The following is an 18,564-nucleotide window of genomic DNA, read 5'->3' as shown; positions in this document are numbered from 1 at the left end:
TGCATTAGGATTGGGGTTAGGATGGTGGAAAATCAACGGGGAGTCGAAGAGCAAGTCACCCGCAGCACTGTGCTGAGGGTGAAAACTTAGCAGAGAGGATTGGCAGAGCCTGGGGTGACTGATGTGTCTGTTCCAAGTTGGCATGCTTCTGTGGACGTTTATGGCAAAATCTGGCAGCATGAAATTGCACAGCAAGTTCTGTAAAACTTTACAGAATGTTTTAGGAACTACTGTAACTGAAATTACAAAAAAGTAAAAAGCAGATAGATTGCTGTGAAATGTTTGTTGTGGTGCAGAATTCTTAAACATTTTTACATTTAAAAATTTCACTATAGGGATTGTGTGTGTGTGTGTGTGTCCATGTGTATGTGCGTGTGGTGTGTGTGTGTGTCCGTGTGTCCATCTGTGTGTGTGTGTGTGTGTGTGTGTGTGTGTGTGCGTGTGCGTGCGCGCCTCTATGTGTGTATGGTGTGTATGTGTGTGTGTGTATGCGTGTGTCTGTGTTTATGTGTGTGTGTGTCTGTGTGTGACCGACAGTGTGTGTCTGTGTATGTCCGTGTGTCCACCCGTCCATCTGTGTGTGTGTCCGTCTGTCCGTCCATCTGTGTGTGTGTCTGTGTGTGTGTGTCCGTGTGTCCATCTGTCCATCTGTGTGTTTGTATCCGTCTGTCCGTCCGTCCGTGTGTGTGCCTGTGTGTGTGTGTCCATGTGTCCATCCGTCCATCTGTGTGTGTGTGCCTCTGTGTGTGTGTGTGTGTGTGTGTGTGTGTGCGCGCGCCCATCCATCCGTGTGTGTGTGTGTCCGTGTGTGTTTCTCTGCTTATTTCAATTGGGAGAGAAGGGAAATAGGCAACTGAACCAATGTCACATCTATTGTACCAAAATCAAAATGACCCTGTATTTGCTTTGGGGCCATTGCTACCTTTGATGTTCTCACAGATAGTGGAGAGGTATTGGAGTTTGATTTTATCACAGCCACTACCTCTAACCTTCTGCTTTGTTTTCTACAGTCCCAGACCTGGAGGCCATTGGAGAGCAGGCAGAGACAATGTTTGCAGGAAGGTATGAGCCACTGTCACCTGGTTTTAGTCTCCACCTTTTATTTCTAAAAGGCAATTTGGGGTAGTTTGTGACTCTGGCGCTAGTGCAGTGTGTCGGGAGAACCTGCGTGATGCTGCCAAGTATTTGATGGTGAGCCAGGAGCCTGTTTTAGATCTCCATTCATTCTTGTTCCCACCAACGTAACCAGGAGAGTGGCGAAACGACCGGCCAATTCACCTTTGCCCAATTTACACGTAGTCAGGACCCTACACATCTTTTTACAGCCATGGTCGCAAATAGATCGATAACTCATAAAATCAAACAAGCCATGTTTGTTATCTTGATCCCAGAACTTTTCTACTTATAATACATCAGGTAAAAAAATATCGCCACACTGATCACCAGTTAGCGCTACTGACAGTGTGCTGATTTGTTGCAGTGGTGTTGATCCTTCAGTCTGCATGCTCAGAGGCACAACTCCCTCTTCCCCAGCACTTTAAATAAAAGATCCCCTGCTCAAGCTGTGCCTGCAACCAGGGCGCCGGGAGCTCGGTGTAAGCCCCCTGCTCCCCCACCATGTTGGGACTCCGGAGAGTGCCTGCACCCCCGCACTGGCGGCTCGCCAGTAATGACATCACGCAGCTCAGTGTTGGGTGGACTGGGGCGGGCCGCGCTGCGATGTGGGAGCTGTCCGCTGGCTAACACGGCGAGGACCGGCAGCTCCTTGTGTGTTGAATGGGCAACCAGATCTGCCAGATGGGGCGGGGGCTGCTCTCAGCAGTAACCCTCGGCCTTCCCTCTGGCCCAGGTAATCTCTCCATGGTAACAAGGCCCCACGGTCAGCAGCCACCACTGAGCTCGTCCGAGGGGAGGGGAGGGTTTGGCGTAGGGTGTCGGCCGTTGCTGTTGGCTGTGTACGGACATGCCACCCTGATCCTGTGGTGTCTCTCGTCCCCCCTCCTGTCGAATGTGACAGGAGTTGCTCTCTCCTCTTCTCCCTATTTCCGCCCACAGCTCTCCCCAGCCAATATGCCTCTCTGTGGTAAGAAACCCAATGGCCATTGAGCTTGTTGATGACACAGCAGTGGGGGGGCAGCAGGGATTTGCAGTAAGCATCCCCACACAGCAGGGCCCGGCCACACATCTCTCCCTCTGTATATAATTCTGCAATGATTCCTTTACCACTACTTATATAAGATAAGATCTTTATTAGTCACACGTACATCGAAACACACAGTGAAATGCATCTTTTTGCGTAGAGTGTTCTGGGGGCAGCCCGCAAGTGTCGCCACGCTTCCGGTGCCAACACAGCATGCCCACAACTTCCTAACCCGTATGTCTTTGGAATGTGGGAGGAAACCGGAGCACCCACACAGGGAGGGAACCCACACAGACACAGGGAGAAGTCCCTTGGATCTCATCCAGAGCACTAGGCGAGATCCCAGAGTATTCCAGTTCCTTTCCATCGCACATGGGGAGTTCCTCCCAGCATCCCCCTCCTTGGCTAAAAGCAGTTCTATTCCACCCCCCCCCCGCACCCCAGCTCCTCTCCCCCCTCCCTCACCATGAACAATGAGCTGTTGGTGAATGTTGGGTGGGGTTCCCATCACATCTCCACCACTTCCGTCTGTGTGGCGACTTACAGAAGGAATCATCCCCCCCCCCCCCCCACCCCACCAAGCAACCTTCAGTGCCCTTAAGCCAATGCCCCCTCCTCGCGATGACACGGCCGAGGTGAGCCCTTCGCCTGTTGAGGCCGTTAGCTGTCACTTCAATGCAATGCCGGCACCCTCACCTCTGAGGCAGAAGGGCACAGACTGAAGGCGAGCTCCAAAGGCTTTCGCCTGTAATCCGCACCTCAAGGAGAGTGCCGTAGTGTGGTAGGTGTTAGTGCCCTTCAACCCAGAACTGGTCTGCTCTCTCGGGTGGGCGCCGGGTGAGGCCACTTTAAAGGTCCCCTGTTTCGTGCTTACTCCCCAACCAACACACCTGCCCTCTATCCCATTGCTGTTTGTGGGATCTTGCTGTGTCTATGTTGGTGGTGATCTTCCCGACATTGGCATTGGTATTGGTTTATTATTGTCACTTGTACTGAGGTACTGTGAAAACTTGTCTTGCATACCGATCATACAGGTCAGTTCATTACACAGTGCATTGAGTTAGTACAGAGTGCATTCAGGTAGTACAGGTAAAAACAGTAACAGTACAGAGTAAAGTGTCACGGCTACAGAGAAAGTGCAGTGCAGGTAGACAATAAGGTGCAAGGTCACAAGGTAGATCGTGAGGTCAGAGTCCATCTCATTGTATAAGGGAACCGTCCAATAGTCTTATCACAGTGGGATACAAGCTGTCCTTGAGCCTGGTGGTATGTGCCCTCAGGCTCCTGTATCTTTTGCCTGATGGGATAGGAGAGAAGAGAGAATGTCCCGGGTGGGTGGGGTCTTTGATTATGCTGGCTGCTTCACCGAGGCAGCGAGAGGTAAAGACAGAGTCCAAGGAGGGGAGGCTGGTTTCCACGATGCGTTGGGCTGTGTCCACAACTCTCTGCACATGGTAATCGTAGCGCCACCTAATGGGAAGCACTTGTGCGGACGTGCGGCGGCTGTTAAAATCCCCGGCTGGCTCTCTCCCGAATTGACTTGTGGCCGGTGGCGATTCGCCACGTTTCTTCTGCAGTCAGGAGAGGAACCCGGTGGAACTGGACGACGAAGGGGGGCGGACGTTCCTGCGAGTTCTTGTCCACCTGATCATGCACGACTATCCCCCGCTGGTGTCCGGTGCCCTGCAATTGCTCTTCAAGCATTTCAGCCAAAGAGCAGAGCTCCTCCAGGCTTTTAAACAGGTACTGATCCTCGTTGAATAGTTGCGGCAGCTCCGACGTCCAGAGTCCTCTTCCTCCACTTCTAGTCCTGGAGTTATGTGGCATGGAAACAGCCCCTTTAGCCCACTGAGTCTGCACCCATTTACCCCAATCCTACACTAGAACATAGAACAGTACAGCACAAGAACAGACCCTTCAGCCCACCATGTTGCGCCAAACTAATTAAACTAGTAATTAACTGTCTAACTAAACTAATCCCTTCTGCCTACACAATGTCCATATCCCTCTATTCCCTGCCTATCTAAGAGCCTCTTAAACGCCTCTGTCGTATCTGCCTCCACCACTGCCCCGGCAGCACATTCCAGGCACCCACCGCTCTCTGTGTAAAATAACTTGCCCCGCACATCTCCTTTGAACTTAAACCCTCACCTTCAATGAATGCCCTCTAGTATTGGACATTTCGACCCTGAGAGAAAGATACTGGCTGTCTACACTGTCTATGCCTCTCATAATTTTATAAACCTCTATCAGGTCTCCCCTCACCCTCCGCTGCTCCAGAGAAAACCACGCAAGTTTGTCCAACCTCTCCTTATAGCACGTGACCTCTAATGCAGGCAGCATCCTGGTAAACCTCTTCTGCACCCTCTCCAAAGCCTCCACCTCCTTCCTGTAATGGGGCGACCAGAATTGAATGCAATACTCCAGATGTGGCCTGACCAGAGTTTTATAAAGCTGCAGCCTAACTTCCTGACTCTTGGACTCAGTGGCTCGATAATAAAGGCATGTCATTTTACTCTCCCCACGTTCCCATCAACTCCCCATGAATTCTACCTCTCACCTACACACCAGGGACAATTTACAGCAACTTAATTAACCTGCCAACCTGGATGTCTTCAGGATGTGAGCAGAAACCAGAGCACCCGGGGGAAAACCCACACGGTCGCAGAGAGAACATGCAAACTCCACGCAGACAGCAGCGGAGGTCCCATTGTATGTATCCCAATGGTACATGCAAGCTGTCCATCACCACCATCTCACTGATGGGTAGGGACAGGCAATAAATGCAGTGCCTCACCAGCGGCACCCATTGGGTCCATTGTCCTCAACGCCAAGCTCCTGATGTTAGAACTGAGGCCGGGTTCAGCTGGGGGAGCAGTTCGAAGCTCGCGGGGGTGTATGTGTGGGGGAAGGAGGAGGAATGGGGGAGGGTGATTGGGCTGATGGGGTGGGGGAGGGAGAAGGATGGAGAGGGTTCAGAGAAGATTTATGAAGATGATTTCTGGAATGAAAGGGCTGACATATGAGGATCGTTTGTCGGCTCTTGGACTGTACTCACTGGAGTACAGAAGAATAAGAGGGGACCTCATAGAAACATTTCGAATGTTGAAAGGACTGGACAGAGTAGATGTGGCTAAGTTGTTTCCCATGGTGGGTGAATCCAGGACCAGAGGGCACAGTCTTAGAATTAGAGGGTTCCCATTTAGAACAGAGATGCAGAGAAAGCAGAGGGTCGTGGATTTATGGAATTTGTTGCCACATAAAGCTGTGGAGGCCCGATCATTGGGGGTGTTTAAGGAAGAGATTGATAGGTATCTAGTTAGTCAGGGTATCAATGGATATGGGGAAAAGGCTGGGAATTGGGGCCAGATGGGAAATAGTTTAGCTCATGGTGAAGTGGTGGAGCAGATTCGATGGGCCGAATGGCCTACTCATGCTCCTTTGTCTTGTGATCTTGTGAAGGATGGACTAGGGGATTAACAGCAGCATCAGAGGTCAGTGCTGTGTGGGCTGTGCCCTAAGGTAAATGGACAGGGTCAGCTTTGCGGTGGGAAGATCTTGCTCTCCCAGGAATGGCCAATGATGGTCTCTCCCAGAGTAACCTGGCGAAAATCCCTTCCTGATTCCCCAGAAGGAGTGCTGCATAGGGAATGACGTCATGCAGAGTCACATCGGGGCACAAAGGTAACAGGAAAGGCCAGGTCATATTCCCAGTGAGCCTACCCGGAATATGGGAGAGAGAGGCTGAAGTATAAAGGTTTGGGAAAGGGAATTGTGGAGTCAGGCGCTTGGCAAGCAGAAGGCCTCGCTTCCGGTATTGGGGCGAAAGACGTTTGGGACTCAGGTGAAGCTGGAGCTGCGGGAATGTGGAGCTTCTGGAGGATTCTCGGTCTGAAGGAAGTAACAAGGATTGCAAGGGGTCAGGCCAAAGGTCTGGAATCTGATCACAAGCACAGGATGTTTTTCTTTGACTGGCACGTGAAAGAGCCATGGTGTGTGGAACCCATCTCACCAGTATTCACAGCCTTTCCTTCTGTGCTTCAGGTCCAGTTACTGGTGTCTTCCCAGGATGTGGACAACTACAAGCAGATCAAAGCTGACTTGGATCTGTTGCGTCTGACGGTGGAAAAGTCGGAGCTCTGGGTGGAGAAGAAAGGAAGCTACGGTAACAGTGAGAACCAGGGTGAAGGAGCAGACGATGTGAAGGCCGAGGTTTGTTAACGATTCGGGCCTGGTGTTCCCATCCCACTGGAGTTTCACTGCACTCTGCCTTAATTCACTCTAACCGCTGCAATGTTTAAAGTACAAGTTATGCTGGAACAACTTAAGCATCTGTGACTTTTTTTTGTTGGTTGTTTAAAAGCGACCTGGGCCTCTCTCAAAACTGGCCAAACCCCCAGGTTAAATTAACCGTCGTTTCTCTTTTCATTAATTGCGATCATTTCTGGGCTTCAAGCTGCCTCTAAAGGTGACCCTGGAATTTTTCCAGTGCGATTAAAATATCTGTTGCCTCTTTTATGTTTAAGAGGAAACTTAGTCCCCGACTGTAACATGAAGATGGTTTTTAACATAGTTGCCATAACTTTAAATTGGATTGTCTAGTGTTATAGTGGATTAATGCTATATTTAATTTTTTGTGGTACGCCTATTTTCAGCTCAATTAATGAAGCAGCACCATTAGTGTTAAATATTGTGCATCAAGGACTTGGTCTGAATCAAGTTTTGGAAAAGGAGAACTGCACTCTTAAACCCTGTCTAATTGCACTGGTTCCCCACCAGGAGGAACATCCTCTCAGCAACCACCCTGTCAGTCTCCCTCAGAAACTTATTTCAATAAAATCATCTCTTATTCTTCTAACTTCCAATGAGCACAGGCCCGACCTGCACAACCTCTCTTCATACACCAACCTCGTCTTTCCAGAAGCCACCCACACAAACCTTCTCCACACCGTCCCCAGTGAAGATACTTAAGTACGGAAGACCAAAACTGTAGGTAGTACTCCAGGTGCGGTCTCACCAGCACCCTGTAAATAACTGCCTTGGTTTTATACTCCATATCCCTTGCAATAAAGGCCGACATGCCACTAACCTTCTTAATTACTTGCTTTGTGTTTCATGCACTATGACCTTCCAATTCCTGGGTCTGACAATGTTTTGCAGTCTCAATCCACTTAGACAATAATTTGCTTTTTTATTCCTCTGCTCAAAAAGGCAAGCCTCACATTTTTTGCACTGTAATCCATCTGCCGACTTAGAGTCAGTGTCGTACATCACAGGAACAGGCCCACCACATCCACGCCGATCTTCTTGCTCATCCACACTAATCCCGCCTGCCCACCTTAGCACTGTATCTTTCTTTCTTTTTCAATCTTTTTTTAGTTTTCAAATTAATACAGATTAATATATCAATGTTTATACATGTAATACAAAGAGATCAGGAGAACAATCATGGCATGGATAATCATAAAGAACAATAAAGTATAAAAAAATCTGCAGATCCAACGATCTGTTAGTGAATGAATATAATATAAAAGAAAAAAAATTTATTATAAAATATAAAAGAAAGAAAAAAAAATCCCCAAGACAATAAGAAAAATTATAAACAATATATCAAACCAAACTAAGCTAAAGAAAAAACAAAAAGAACAGAAAAAAATGGACTAAAATTTCTCAATAGAAACAGAGCAATATTATGTCGTCAGCTCCGTTCCTCTCGCACTGTATCTTTCTATGCCTTTGCCTATTTAAGTGTTGTCGAAATGCCTCTTAAAATTGTATCCAATTCTACCACCTCCCCTGGCTGCATGGCCCAGATATCAACCACGCTCATGTAAAAAAAATTTCCCCCTCAACATCTCTTTAAAACTCCTACCTCTCAGCTCTGGCCCACTCACTCAACCTGTCTGTGTCCCTATGCAAGTCAATCTGTCTGTGTATCATCAACGTGCCTTTGTGAAAAGTGTTCACCTTCCTCTGGGCCCTCTGATTGTACCTAACGTGGAACCTCTTGCCTGCATGGTTCGACGTAACTGATGTCCTCTGGTTTGAACGAAGTACTGTGTTGTATCTCCTCCTCACCATTCTCCCACAACAGCCACTGCCTTTTTCAAACTCGCTTCAGAATAAAGCCTTGGTGTAACTGGTACACCCCAAGGTTCTGAGGGAAGCTTGGTGTAGCTGTCACAAAGGCTCTGAGCGGGAAAGGCCACAGTTTCAGGGACTCCAACCACTGGACACCGAGGGTCGGTACCGTATAAAAGTCTCTTGGACTGTTTAATCATGGAAATCATGAAAATTTGATGTTATTGCTGACACAACGTTAAAGACCGCAAGGAAGTGCAGGGAGTTGTGAACACAGCCCAGTCCATCACGCAAACCAGCCTCCCCTCCATTGACTCCGTCTACACCTCCCGCTGCCTCGGGAAAGCAGCCGACATCGTCAAAGACCCCTCCCACCCCGGTCATTCTCTCTTCTCCCCTCTCCCGCTGAGCAGAAGGTAAAAAGCTTGAAAACGCACACCACCAGGTTCAAGGGCAGCTTCTACCCTGCTGTTATAAAACTCTTGAATGGACCTCTTGTACAATAAGGATGAACTCCTGATCTCCCAATTTACGTCACCGTGGCCCTTGCACTTCATTTGTCTCTCTGCACTGCACTTTCTCTGTAACCGTAACACTGCTATGTTCTATGTTCTATATTCTGCATTCTGCTTTTTTTTGTACTATCTTGATGTCTTTATGTACAGAATAATCTGTCTGGACAGCATGCAAACAAAAGCTTTTCACTGTATCTCGGAGCATGTGACAGTAGTAAATCAATTACTAATGGAATGCTCTGTATTGTACTGTGACTGACAACACATGAATTTGCTAACTCATGCGTTGCAAGTGTTATGAACAAAATACAGGTTTGAAATAAAAATAAAAAGGCCATCTGGTGCAGTTTGATTAATTGGGCTGAAGATTAGTTTTATCACAAGAACTCGGCAGTTTTTCGTGTTAGTATCTGCCTTGGCAGCGACATCCCCTGCTTGGGTCATCCTGCCTGCAGCTCTGTGGAGCGGAGTGACCAAGTTCACCGCTTTAGATCTGGTTTAATTAAGAAATCATTTTAAAGCTGTATTCTGTCCCTGGTCCTGTAACCTTGATTCCTTTTGTTTACTTGACCTTGAAGGATCCAGGAATTCTGAGTCCCGTACAAGACGGCAACAAAAGACCTCAGATAGACAGCAACAGCAGTAATAACTACAGGATTGTGAAGGAGGTGGGTGAACATTGGGAGCCCCATTGCCATGCACACCAGCACCCTCTTTCTTCAGTGCGTAACGGCTCACAACGCAGGTCCCTTTCAGTTTGTGTCGCACATTCTGATTCATGCAGAACGGCCTCGTTTATTCCTCCTTATGGTCTGGTTGTTTGAACAAAGTGGTGCCTCCTGGAAGTTCACTCTTTAAGCCTTTTCGAGTAGCTAATGTCTTTAAGCCAGGAATCATGTCTGGAAGTCACTTGGATGAGTATTTAAGGATGTAAGCGCATAAGGAAAAAGGAGCAGGAGTAGGTATTGGTTTTGGTTTATTATTGTCACTTGTACTGAGGTACAGTGGAAAACTTGTCTTGCATACCGATCGTACAGGTCAATTCATTACACAGTGCATTGAGGTAGTACAGGGTAAAAACAATAACAGAATACAGGGTAAAGTGTCACAGCTGCAGGGAAGTGCATTGCAGGTAGACAATAAGGTGCAAGGTCAAACAAGGTAGATTGTGAGATCAAGAGTCCATCTCATCGTATAAGGGAGCCATTCAATAGTCCTATCACCGTGGGGTAGAAGCTGTCCTTGAGCCTGGTGGTATGTGCCCTCAGGCTCCTGTATCTTCTGCCTGATGGGAGAGGAGAGAAGCGAGAATGACCCGGGTGGGTGGGGTCTTTGATTATGCTGGCAGCGTCACCAAGGCAGTGAGAGGTATAGACAGAGTCCATGGAGGGGAGGCTGGTTTCCGTGATGTGCTGGGCTGTGTCCACAATTCTCGGCAGTTTCTTGTGGTCCTGGGCAGAGCAGTTGCCGTACCAAGCCGTGATGCATCCGGATAGGATGCTTTCTATAGTGCATTGATAAAAGTCGGTGCGTGTCAAAGGGGACACTCAGCCCTTCAATACGATCACGGTTGATCTGGACCAGGACTCAAGTCCTCCTCTGTAACCGTTCCACAGAACCCTCAATTCCCCGGATTTTTCAAAGATTTATCTGTTCGTACCCCCAATGAACTAGCCTTCATAACCTGAGAATTTTCACCACCAGGAGTTCCTAGGCACTTCAATTTCACCTGGCTGCCCCCTAATCTTGTAACAATGTCCCCTTGTTCGGGATTCTCCCATCTGTGGAATTGTCTCAACATACCCTGTCATGTCTCCTCTTACGCCTTTCAATAAGATCACCCCTCATTCCTCTCAACTCCAAAGTTTCATTCTTTAACCGCTCGTGATGGGTCAATCCATTTGTTATGTTGACGTCCTTTCCGCAGTTGTCACAGCAACCTCTTGGTGGCTTCTCAGGCTGAGCCTGACGGCCTTCCTCGTTTACCCTTTTCAGATCTTGCTCCGTCTCAGTAAGCTCTGCATACAGAGTGCGAGGAGAAGCAGGAGTCAGCAGCAGCGGCTACTGAAGAATATGGGAGCTCACACTGCGGTGCTGGACCTCTTACAGATCCCCTATGAGAAGGTAACCTTAGAGTTTCAACTCCACAACCACGGGGCATCCAGAACTTGAATGTCGCAAGTAAATTTTCCTCAGAAAATGATCCGAATCTCATCGGTGTCAACTTTATTTTTCAGACGGATACCAAGATGAATGAAATTATGAATTTGGCCCATGGATTTGTGCAGAACTTCTGTGCAGGGAATCCACAGAACCAGGCCCTCCTCCATAAACACCTCAACTTGTTCCTCACTCCTGGTGTGAGTAACCTGATTTTCAACAGATGTAATCTTTGTCAGCTACAAGTGATGTCCCACTGAAGGTTGCAGTGAAAAATTTCACACGTTGCCTCCTATCACAATTGCTGTAAAGACTCTGCACAAGTTACCCCTTCAGTTTGTTCTGTGGCGTATGCTCGCGACTGATCTTTCACCTCTCATGGTAAACATCAGCATGTCCTACAAGTTGGCGAATCTGCGGTGTATTCTATAAGATAAGATCTTTATTAGTCACATGTACATCGAAACACAGTGAAATGCATCTTTTGCGTAGAGTGTTCTGGGGGCAGATAATGTGCAAGGGGCAGGCACGGTAGTGTGGTTAGCAGCACTGTAGTGTAGCGGTTAGCATAACGCTATTACAGCGCCAGCGACCCGGGTTCAATTCCGGCCACTGTCTGTAAGGAGTTTGTACGTTTTCCCCGTGTCTGTGTGGGTTTCCTCCGGGTGCTCCAGTTTCCTCCCACATTCCAAAGACGTACAGGTTAGGAAGTTATGGGCATGCTATGTTGGCGCCGGAAGCGTGGCAACACTTGCGGGCTGCCCCCAGAACACTCAATGCATTTCACTGTGTGTTTCGATGTACGTGTGACTAATAAAGATCTTATCTTAATTAAACAACCATATACTAGAGACTTAATGCTTCACTAGGTAGTGCCTTACTGCAGATAAGCTAAGAGGAAAATTGAAACAAAGCTGTAGATAAAGGAAATCTGAAATAAAACAGAAGATGCTGGAAAATCTCAGCAGGTCAGCAAACCCGAGATGTTAACTGTTTCTCTGTCCACAGGTGGTGCCTGACCTCCTGAGTGTTTCCAGCATTTTCTGCTTTCATTGCTAAACTGAGGTGTTGTCTTCAGCATCAGGTGGGGCTACAGAGTCTGATGGCACTCGCTTGAAGAAATGTAGAGGTGCCCTGGTCAATAATTTGCTTCAATCAATATCATTAAAATGGACACCTGGCCACTTATGTCATAAGTATTTACAGGATCATGCTGTGCCGCTAACCTTTCTGCAGTGCAATAGTCTAAGTACTTCAGCCATGAAGCTCATTGGATGTGAAGCTTCTTGAGGTGTTGCAAACCTTAAAGCTTATTATAGAACATAGAACAGTACAGCACAGGAACAGGCCCTTCGGCCCACAATGTTGTGCTGAACTAATTAAACTAGTAATTAAATGCCGTACTAAACTAATTCCTTCTGCCTACACAATGTCCATATCCCTCCATTCTCTGCCTGTGTAAGAGCCCCTTAGATGCCTCTATTGTATCTCCCTCCACCACCACCCCTGCCAGCGCATTCCAGGCACCCACCACTCCCTGTGTGAAAAAACTTGGCCCCCACATCTCCTTTGAGCTTACCCACTCTCACCTTAAATGAATGCCCCCTAATGTTAGACATTCTTCCCTGGGAGAAAGATATTGGCTGTCTACTCTACCTATGCCTTTCATAATTTTATAAATTTCCATCAGATCTCACCTTGGCCTCCACTGAGTCCAGAGAAAACAACCCAAGTTTGTCTAACCGCTCCTTATAGCACATGTCCTCTAATCCAGGCAGCATCCAGGTGAACATCTCCTTTCCTTCATTTGTCCTCTTACTGCTCCTCCAGCTACGTCAACACCATTCCTTCTGCCTGGAAGTGCTTGGTGTACTTTCCATGAAGAAAATGGCATGTTTTCCACTTGATGTGCACACGTGGGGTCATAAAGGCATACAGCACAGCAAGAGGCCCTTTGACTCACCACATCCATGTTGACCATCGAGCACCCATCTGCACTACTTTTTGTTTTGTTTTCCGTCCTTCTATGCCTTGGCAATTCAAGTGCTCACTTAAATACTACTTAATGTTGGGAGAGTCTCTGCCTCCACCACCCCTTCACAGTCCAACTACCTAACAAGTTCCTCAGATCCCCTCTAAATCTCCTATCCTTTACCTTAAACCTAAACTCGCTACAGAGATACCTCGCTACAGGGAAAATTTTCTTACTATCTCCACCCGTCGTAATTTTATATACATCTATCAGGTCCTCCCTCACCGTCTTCTGTTCCAGGAACAACAAACCTAGCCTCTCTGGTCTCCCCTCATAACTGAAATGCTCCAATAGAGGCAACATCCTGGTGAATCTCCTCTGCACACTCTTCTGTATAATCACATCCTTCCTACAGTGTGTGACCAGATCTGTACTCAGTATTCCAATGGCCTAACCAATGTTTTCTAAAGCTGTACCATACTCCCCCACTCTTAGATTAGAACATAGCACATAGAACAGAACAGCACAGGAATAGGCCGTTCAGCCCACAATGCCTGTGCCAAACACAATGCCAAGTTAAACTAAATCTCTTCCGCCTGCACATTGGTATTGGTATTGGTTTATTATTGTCACTTGTACTGAGGTACAGTGAAAAACTTGTCTTGCATACCATTTGGACAGATCAATTCATCGCACAGAGCATTGAGGCAGTACAGGGTAAAAACAATAACATAATACAGAGTAAAGTGTCACAGCTGCAGGAAAGTGCATTGCAGGTAGACAATAAGGTGCAAGATCATAACAGGGTAGATTGTGAGGTCAGGAGTCCATCTCATCGTATGAGGGAACCGTTCACTAGTCTTATCACAGTGGGTTAGAAGCTGTCCTTGAGCCTGGTGGTACGTACCCTCAGGCTCCTGTATCTTCTGCCTGATGGGAGAGGGGAGAAGAGAGAATGACCTGGGTGGGTGGGGTCTTTGATTATGCTGGCTGCTTCACCAAGGCAGCGAGAGGTATAGACAGAGTCCACGGAGGGGAGGCTGGTTTCTGTGAAGCGCTGGGCTGTGTCCACAACTCTCTGCAGTTTCTTGCGGTCACGGGCAGAGCAGTTGCCGTACCAGGCTGTGATGCATCTGGGTAGGATGCTTTCTGTGGTGCATCGATAAATGTTGGTGAGTGTCAAAGGGGCCGTGCCAAACTTCTTTAGCCTCCTGAGGAAGTAGAGGTGCTGGTGAGCTTTCTTGGCCGTGGCGTCTACGTATTTGATCCATATCCTTGCGTTCCCTGCATGTTCATGTATCGATCTCCAAATCAGAACCGAATCAGGTTTATTATCATGGACTTATATGTCGTGAAATTTGTTGTTCTTATATGTCGTGAAACTTGTTGTTCTAAAAACGCCTCTTAAATGTCACTATCCTATCTGCTTCCCTCACTACCCCTGGCAGCCTGTTCCAGGCACCTACCACTTGTGTAAAAAAATTTGCCCCGCTCAACTAAGTCTTGGCCAAGAAAGGCATGTATTTATCACCTTAATCGCATTATCAATGCCTTAATGCCTTACTCACTTCATTAACCTGCATTGCCACCTTCAGATATCCATGGACTTGTACAGGAGGTCTCTTTGTTTCTCAGTATTCCCTAGGCCCACCATTCAAGATAAGATTTCTTTATTAGTCACATGTACATCGAAACACACAGTGAAATGCACCTTTGGCGTGGAGTGTTCTGGGGGGCAGCCCGCAAGTGTCGCCACGCTTCCGGCACCAACACAGCAACCCCACAACTTCCTAACCCATACGTCTTTGGAATGTGGGAGGAAACCGGAGCACCCAGAGGAAACCCACGCAGACACGGGGAGAACGTACAGACTCCTTACAGACAGCAGCCTGAATTGAACCCGGGTCGCTGGTGCTGTAATAGGGTTACGCTAACCGGTATACTTCATAGCGCATGTCCTGGCCTTATTAATCCTCCCAAAATGTATCGGACTTATCATGATTAAATTCCATCTGCCATTACCCTGCCCAGCTAACCAACCGATCAGTATCATCCTAAGGGACTTCCCTCCTCGCTATCAATTGCACCACCTGCTGGTGCAGTTGATAGTGAGGAGGGAAGTCGCTTAGGATGATACTGTTTAGAAGTAATCAAAAGGAGGCAAGAGCCTGATGCTGAGAGTGTGGTGTTTTATTCCTCGATCTGCGCTGCCGACACTTGTAGGCATGTCTGAAGCTGCGAGCTGGCTGGGACCAAACCCTGCTGGGCAGTGGTGAGAGTTGCAGTTTGTACCGTCTGTCCTGAACCAGGGTTCTTGGTTCTCTGGGTTCTTGCGACCCATCTTATTTACCAGCAGAATAGCCATGGCTTAATATTCAGGGGAGGAGGTGATCCTTTCAGTGAGAAGCTGGCAGAGCAGATTGACCATATGTTAGAGATGAGAGTCTCTGCTGAACCAGGTGATAAAGGCTGACAACGAGCTCGTCCCACCCCTCCCGTCTTCTATGGGTAACACTGTTGGGTCCAAGTTCAAGTTGGTATTGGTATTGGTTTATTATTGTCACTTGTACTGAGGTACAGTGAAAAACTTGTCGTACAAACCGATCATACAGGTCAATTCATTACACAGTGCAGTTACATTGAGTCAGTACAGAGTGCATTGAGGTAGTACAGGTAAAAACAGTAACAATACAGAGTAAAGTGTCACAGCTACAGAGAAAGTGCAGTGCAATAAGGTGCAAGGTCACAACAAGGTAGATCGTGAGGTCAGAGTCCATCTCATCGTATAAGGGAACTGTTCAATAGTCTTATCACAGTGGGGTAGAAGCTGTCCTTAAGTCTGGTGGTACGTGCCCTCAGGCTCCTGTATCTTCTACCCAATGGAAGTCAATTTTATTATCATTGGCATACATACACCGGGTAAAAATGAGCTCTTTGCAGTACATTACAAACATGTTAACATAAATTAACATAAATTGTACATAACTTACATGAGAAAATAAAGTCCACGCATCGACAATATGGGAGAACCCTTCTAGACCGTAGACCCCCTGTTTGCTGAACTCTTTTCACTTCACTCCTGCTTTTGCTCAGATTGTGGTCCGTGTGAGTAGTTCCACTGCAATGCACCTGTGGGCTTTACCTCGCCCCTGAGCCCTGTGACTGGGTACAGACATTGATTGTTGCCCCCCTCCACCCCCCTGTTTGTGTTGGCAGCTCCTGGAGGCAGAAACGATGCGCCACATTTTTCTGAGCAACTACCACCTCTGCAATGAGATCAGCGAGCGTGTCATCCAGCACTTTGTGCACTGCATCGAGACGCACGGCCGCCACGTGCTCTACCTGAAGTTCCTGCAGACTATCGTCAAAGCAGATGGGAAGTACGTGAAGAAGTGCCAAGACATGGTCATGACTGAGGTAACAGCACAGATCGTAAAATGCATTGGAAACATTGTAATGGTGAGGGTTGCATACAATGAAATCATACCAGTAGATCCCAGGTTGTAATTGGATTCATTTCCAAGTGCTGGGAATAAGTGGGGCAAACATTGTTATTTAGTTAATTGATTGTGTTTCAGTTCAGTCGCTGTGACCCCACTGGATGTAGAAGCTGTCCTGTCCAATATTCTCTCTTGATAAAGACTGTGTTCATAATAAAATGTAAAATCATTTAGTTGCAGGTTGTGGGACATCTTGCATGCAGAAAGCCCAACGTTTGAAGTACTTCACACGGATCATTTTTGATGTAATATTGGAACAAATTGTGCTTCGTTAATACAGAACTTTTGTTCCATGTTCGATTTAAGTGGTGTTAGGTCATGTATTACGGTGCACCATCTACAGTGTTGATTATCTGACCACCGGACAGTTACATCCCACGAGGAGGTGCTCATATATGGAACAGCAGCTCGCTTCCCCTTGGGAGTCCATCGGCATCACGTCCGGTTGGTGGAATGTGACATTTTGCATTGGCTGACAGTAATTCTTGGCATTTCCTTGATGTAATCCACAGCTGGCTAACGGAGGAGAAGATGTGCTGGTCTTTTACAATGACAGGGCATCCTTTCCTCTCCTGTTGCATATGATGTCATCGGAACAGGAGCGTTCCGATGGAAATGGAGCACTGAATTACCACATCACTCTGGTTGAGCTACTGGCTGCTTGCACAGAGGGCAAGAATGTGTACACCGAAATCAAATGCAACTCCTTGCTGCCTCTGGATGACATTGTGAGGGTGGTAACCCATGAAGACTGCATACCTGAGGTACAAACAAGCTCACTCCTTTATCGTTCTGTTCCTTTGACAACCTGGGGTGGGGTGGAACTCATGAGTCTTGGGGAGAAGGATGTATGAATAACCCTGAGGAATGCGTGGGTCCGAGGATGTGACAGAACGGATTGCCATGTCGCTTCGGAACGGAAAGCAGAGCGTGGGAGTAAAGGGTGGCTATTCACACGAGAAGGCAGATTCACACAAGGATCAGAGGTGGGATTGCTGCTGTTCACAATGATTTAGTTGCTGGAACCAAAAACACAGATTCTAAGTCTGCTGATACCTAAAGTCAAGGTCAAGTTTATTGTCATATACACAAGTACACGTACGCACGGGTGCAATGAAAAACTTACTTGAGCAGTATCACAGGCACAGAGCATCACATAAGCAGCATTCACAAGAAAAAACAAATGAAACATAGATGATATGCAATTGTTACAAGAAAGAAGACAATTATAACAAAAAAAAGTTCATTTTAGTGCAGTGGTCATAGTGCTGCTAAACTAGGGTTGTTCCAGTTGGTTAAAGGACCCCAGTTAGAGGGCGTGGTCATGGTCAGTACTGAGAACTGACCATCTTTCTCAATACTCAGGAGAACATTAATAAGCTTGATGAGGTGCATTAATGAGCGTTAACCAGCTTGATGAGGTGCAATGTAGATAAATGTGAGGTAGCACATTTTGGCAGGTAGAATAGCGAGGTCACCATTATTTAAGTGGAGGGCAGCTGAAGAAGAGCAAAGTACAGCGAGGTCTGAGTGTTCTTGTGCAAGAGTCACACAGAGTTAGCAGGAGGGTACAGCGAGTGGTTAGGAAGGCCAGTGGCATGTTGACCTTTTACTGCAAGAGGGTTGGAGTTTCGAAATAGAGAAGCATTGTCACAATTGTCGAGGGTACAGAGGCCACACCCGGAGCACACAGTTTTGGTCTCCTTATTTACGAAAAGACATACAGGCATTGGAGGCAGTCTGGAAGAGATTCACAAAGTTAATTCCTTAGACAGTCATTCTCTCACCAGCAGCTAAAGAAGTTAATTCTATATTCTTTGGAGTTTAGAAGAATGGGGGGCGGCGGGGGTGGGGGGGTGCGGTGATCTTACTGGAATGGTACCAGAAACAGGAGGGTGTTCCTATCAGGAAAGGTCAAACAACCTGGGTCCCTCGTCTCTCGAGAAAAGGTGGCCAAGATAAGATAAGATTTCTTTATTAGTCACATGTACATCGAAACACACAGTGAAATGCATCTTTTTGCGTAGAGTGTTCTGGGGGCAGCCTGCAAGTGTTGCCACGCTTCCGGCACCAACACAACATGCCCAGAACTTCCTAACCCGTACGTCTTTGGAATGAGGGAGGAAACCGGAGCACCCGGAGGAAACCCACGCAGACACAGGGAGAATGTACAAACTCCTTACAGACAGCGGCCGG

At 47.4% G+C, this 18,564-nt stretch overlaps 1 protein-coding gene across 2 annotated transcripts in view; it reads left to right on the top strand.

Moving 5' to 3' along the window:
* The window catches only part of itpr2 (inositol 1,4,5-trisphosphate receptor, type 2), a 286,274-nt gene that overhangs the window by 144,206 nt on the left and 123,504 nt on the right, over window positions 1–18,564 (top strand). For both annotated transcript variants that reach the window (XM_052034332.1, XM_052034331.1), the window contains exons 24-31: window positions 1,011–1,062; window positions 3,718–3,883; window positions 6,185–6,352; window positions 9,315–9,404; window positions 10,732–10,860; window positions 10,974–11,096; window positions 16,085–16,285; window positions 16,881–17,132. In XM_052034332.1, the coding sequence (XP_051890292.1) occupies window positions 1,011–1,062; window positions 3,718–3,883; window positions 6,185–6,352; window positions 9,315–9,404; window positions 10,732–10,860; window positions 10,974–11,096; window positions 16,085–16,285; window positions 16,881–17,132 (1,181 nt within the window). The remainder of the gene's footprint in view (window positions 1–1,010; window positions 1,063–3,717; window positions 3,884–6,184; window positions 6,353–9,314; window positions 9,405–10,731; window positions 10,861–10,973; window positions 11,097–16,084; window positions 16,286–16,880; window positions 17,133–18,564) is intronic.

Source organism: Pristis pectinata, chromosome 19 (assembly GCF_009764475.1).
Source record: "Pristis pectinata isolate sPriPec2 chromosome 19, sPriPec2.1.pri, whole genome shotgun sequence".
In the NCBI taxonomy this organism is placed as follows: domain Eukaryota; kingdom Metazoa; phylum Chordata; class Chondrichthyes; order Rhinopristiformes; family Pristidae; genus Pristis; species Pristis pectinata.
This window is presented reverse-complemented; position numbering and strand designations above follow the sequence as displayed.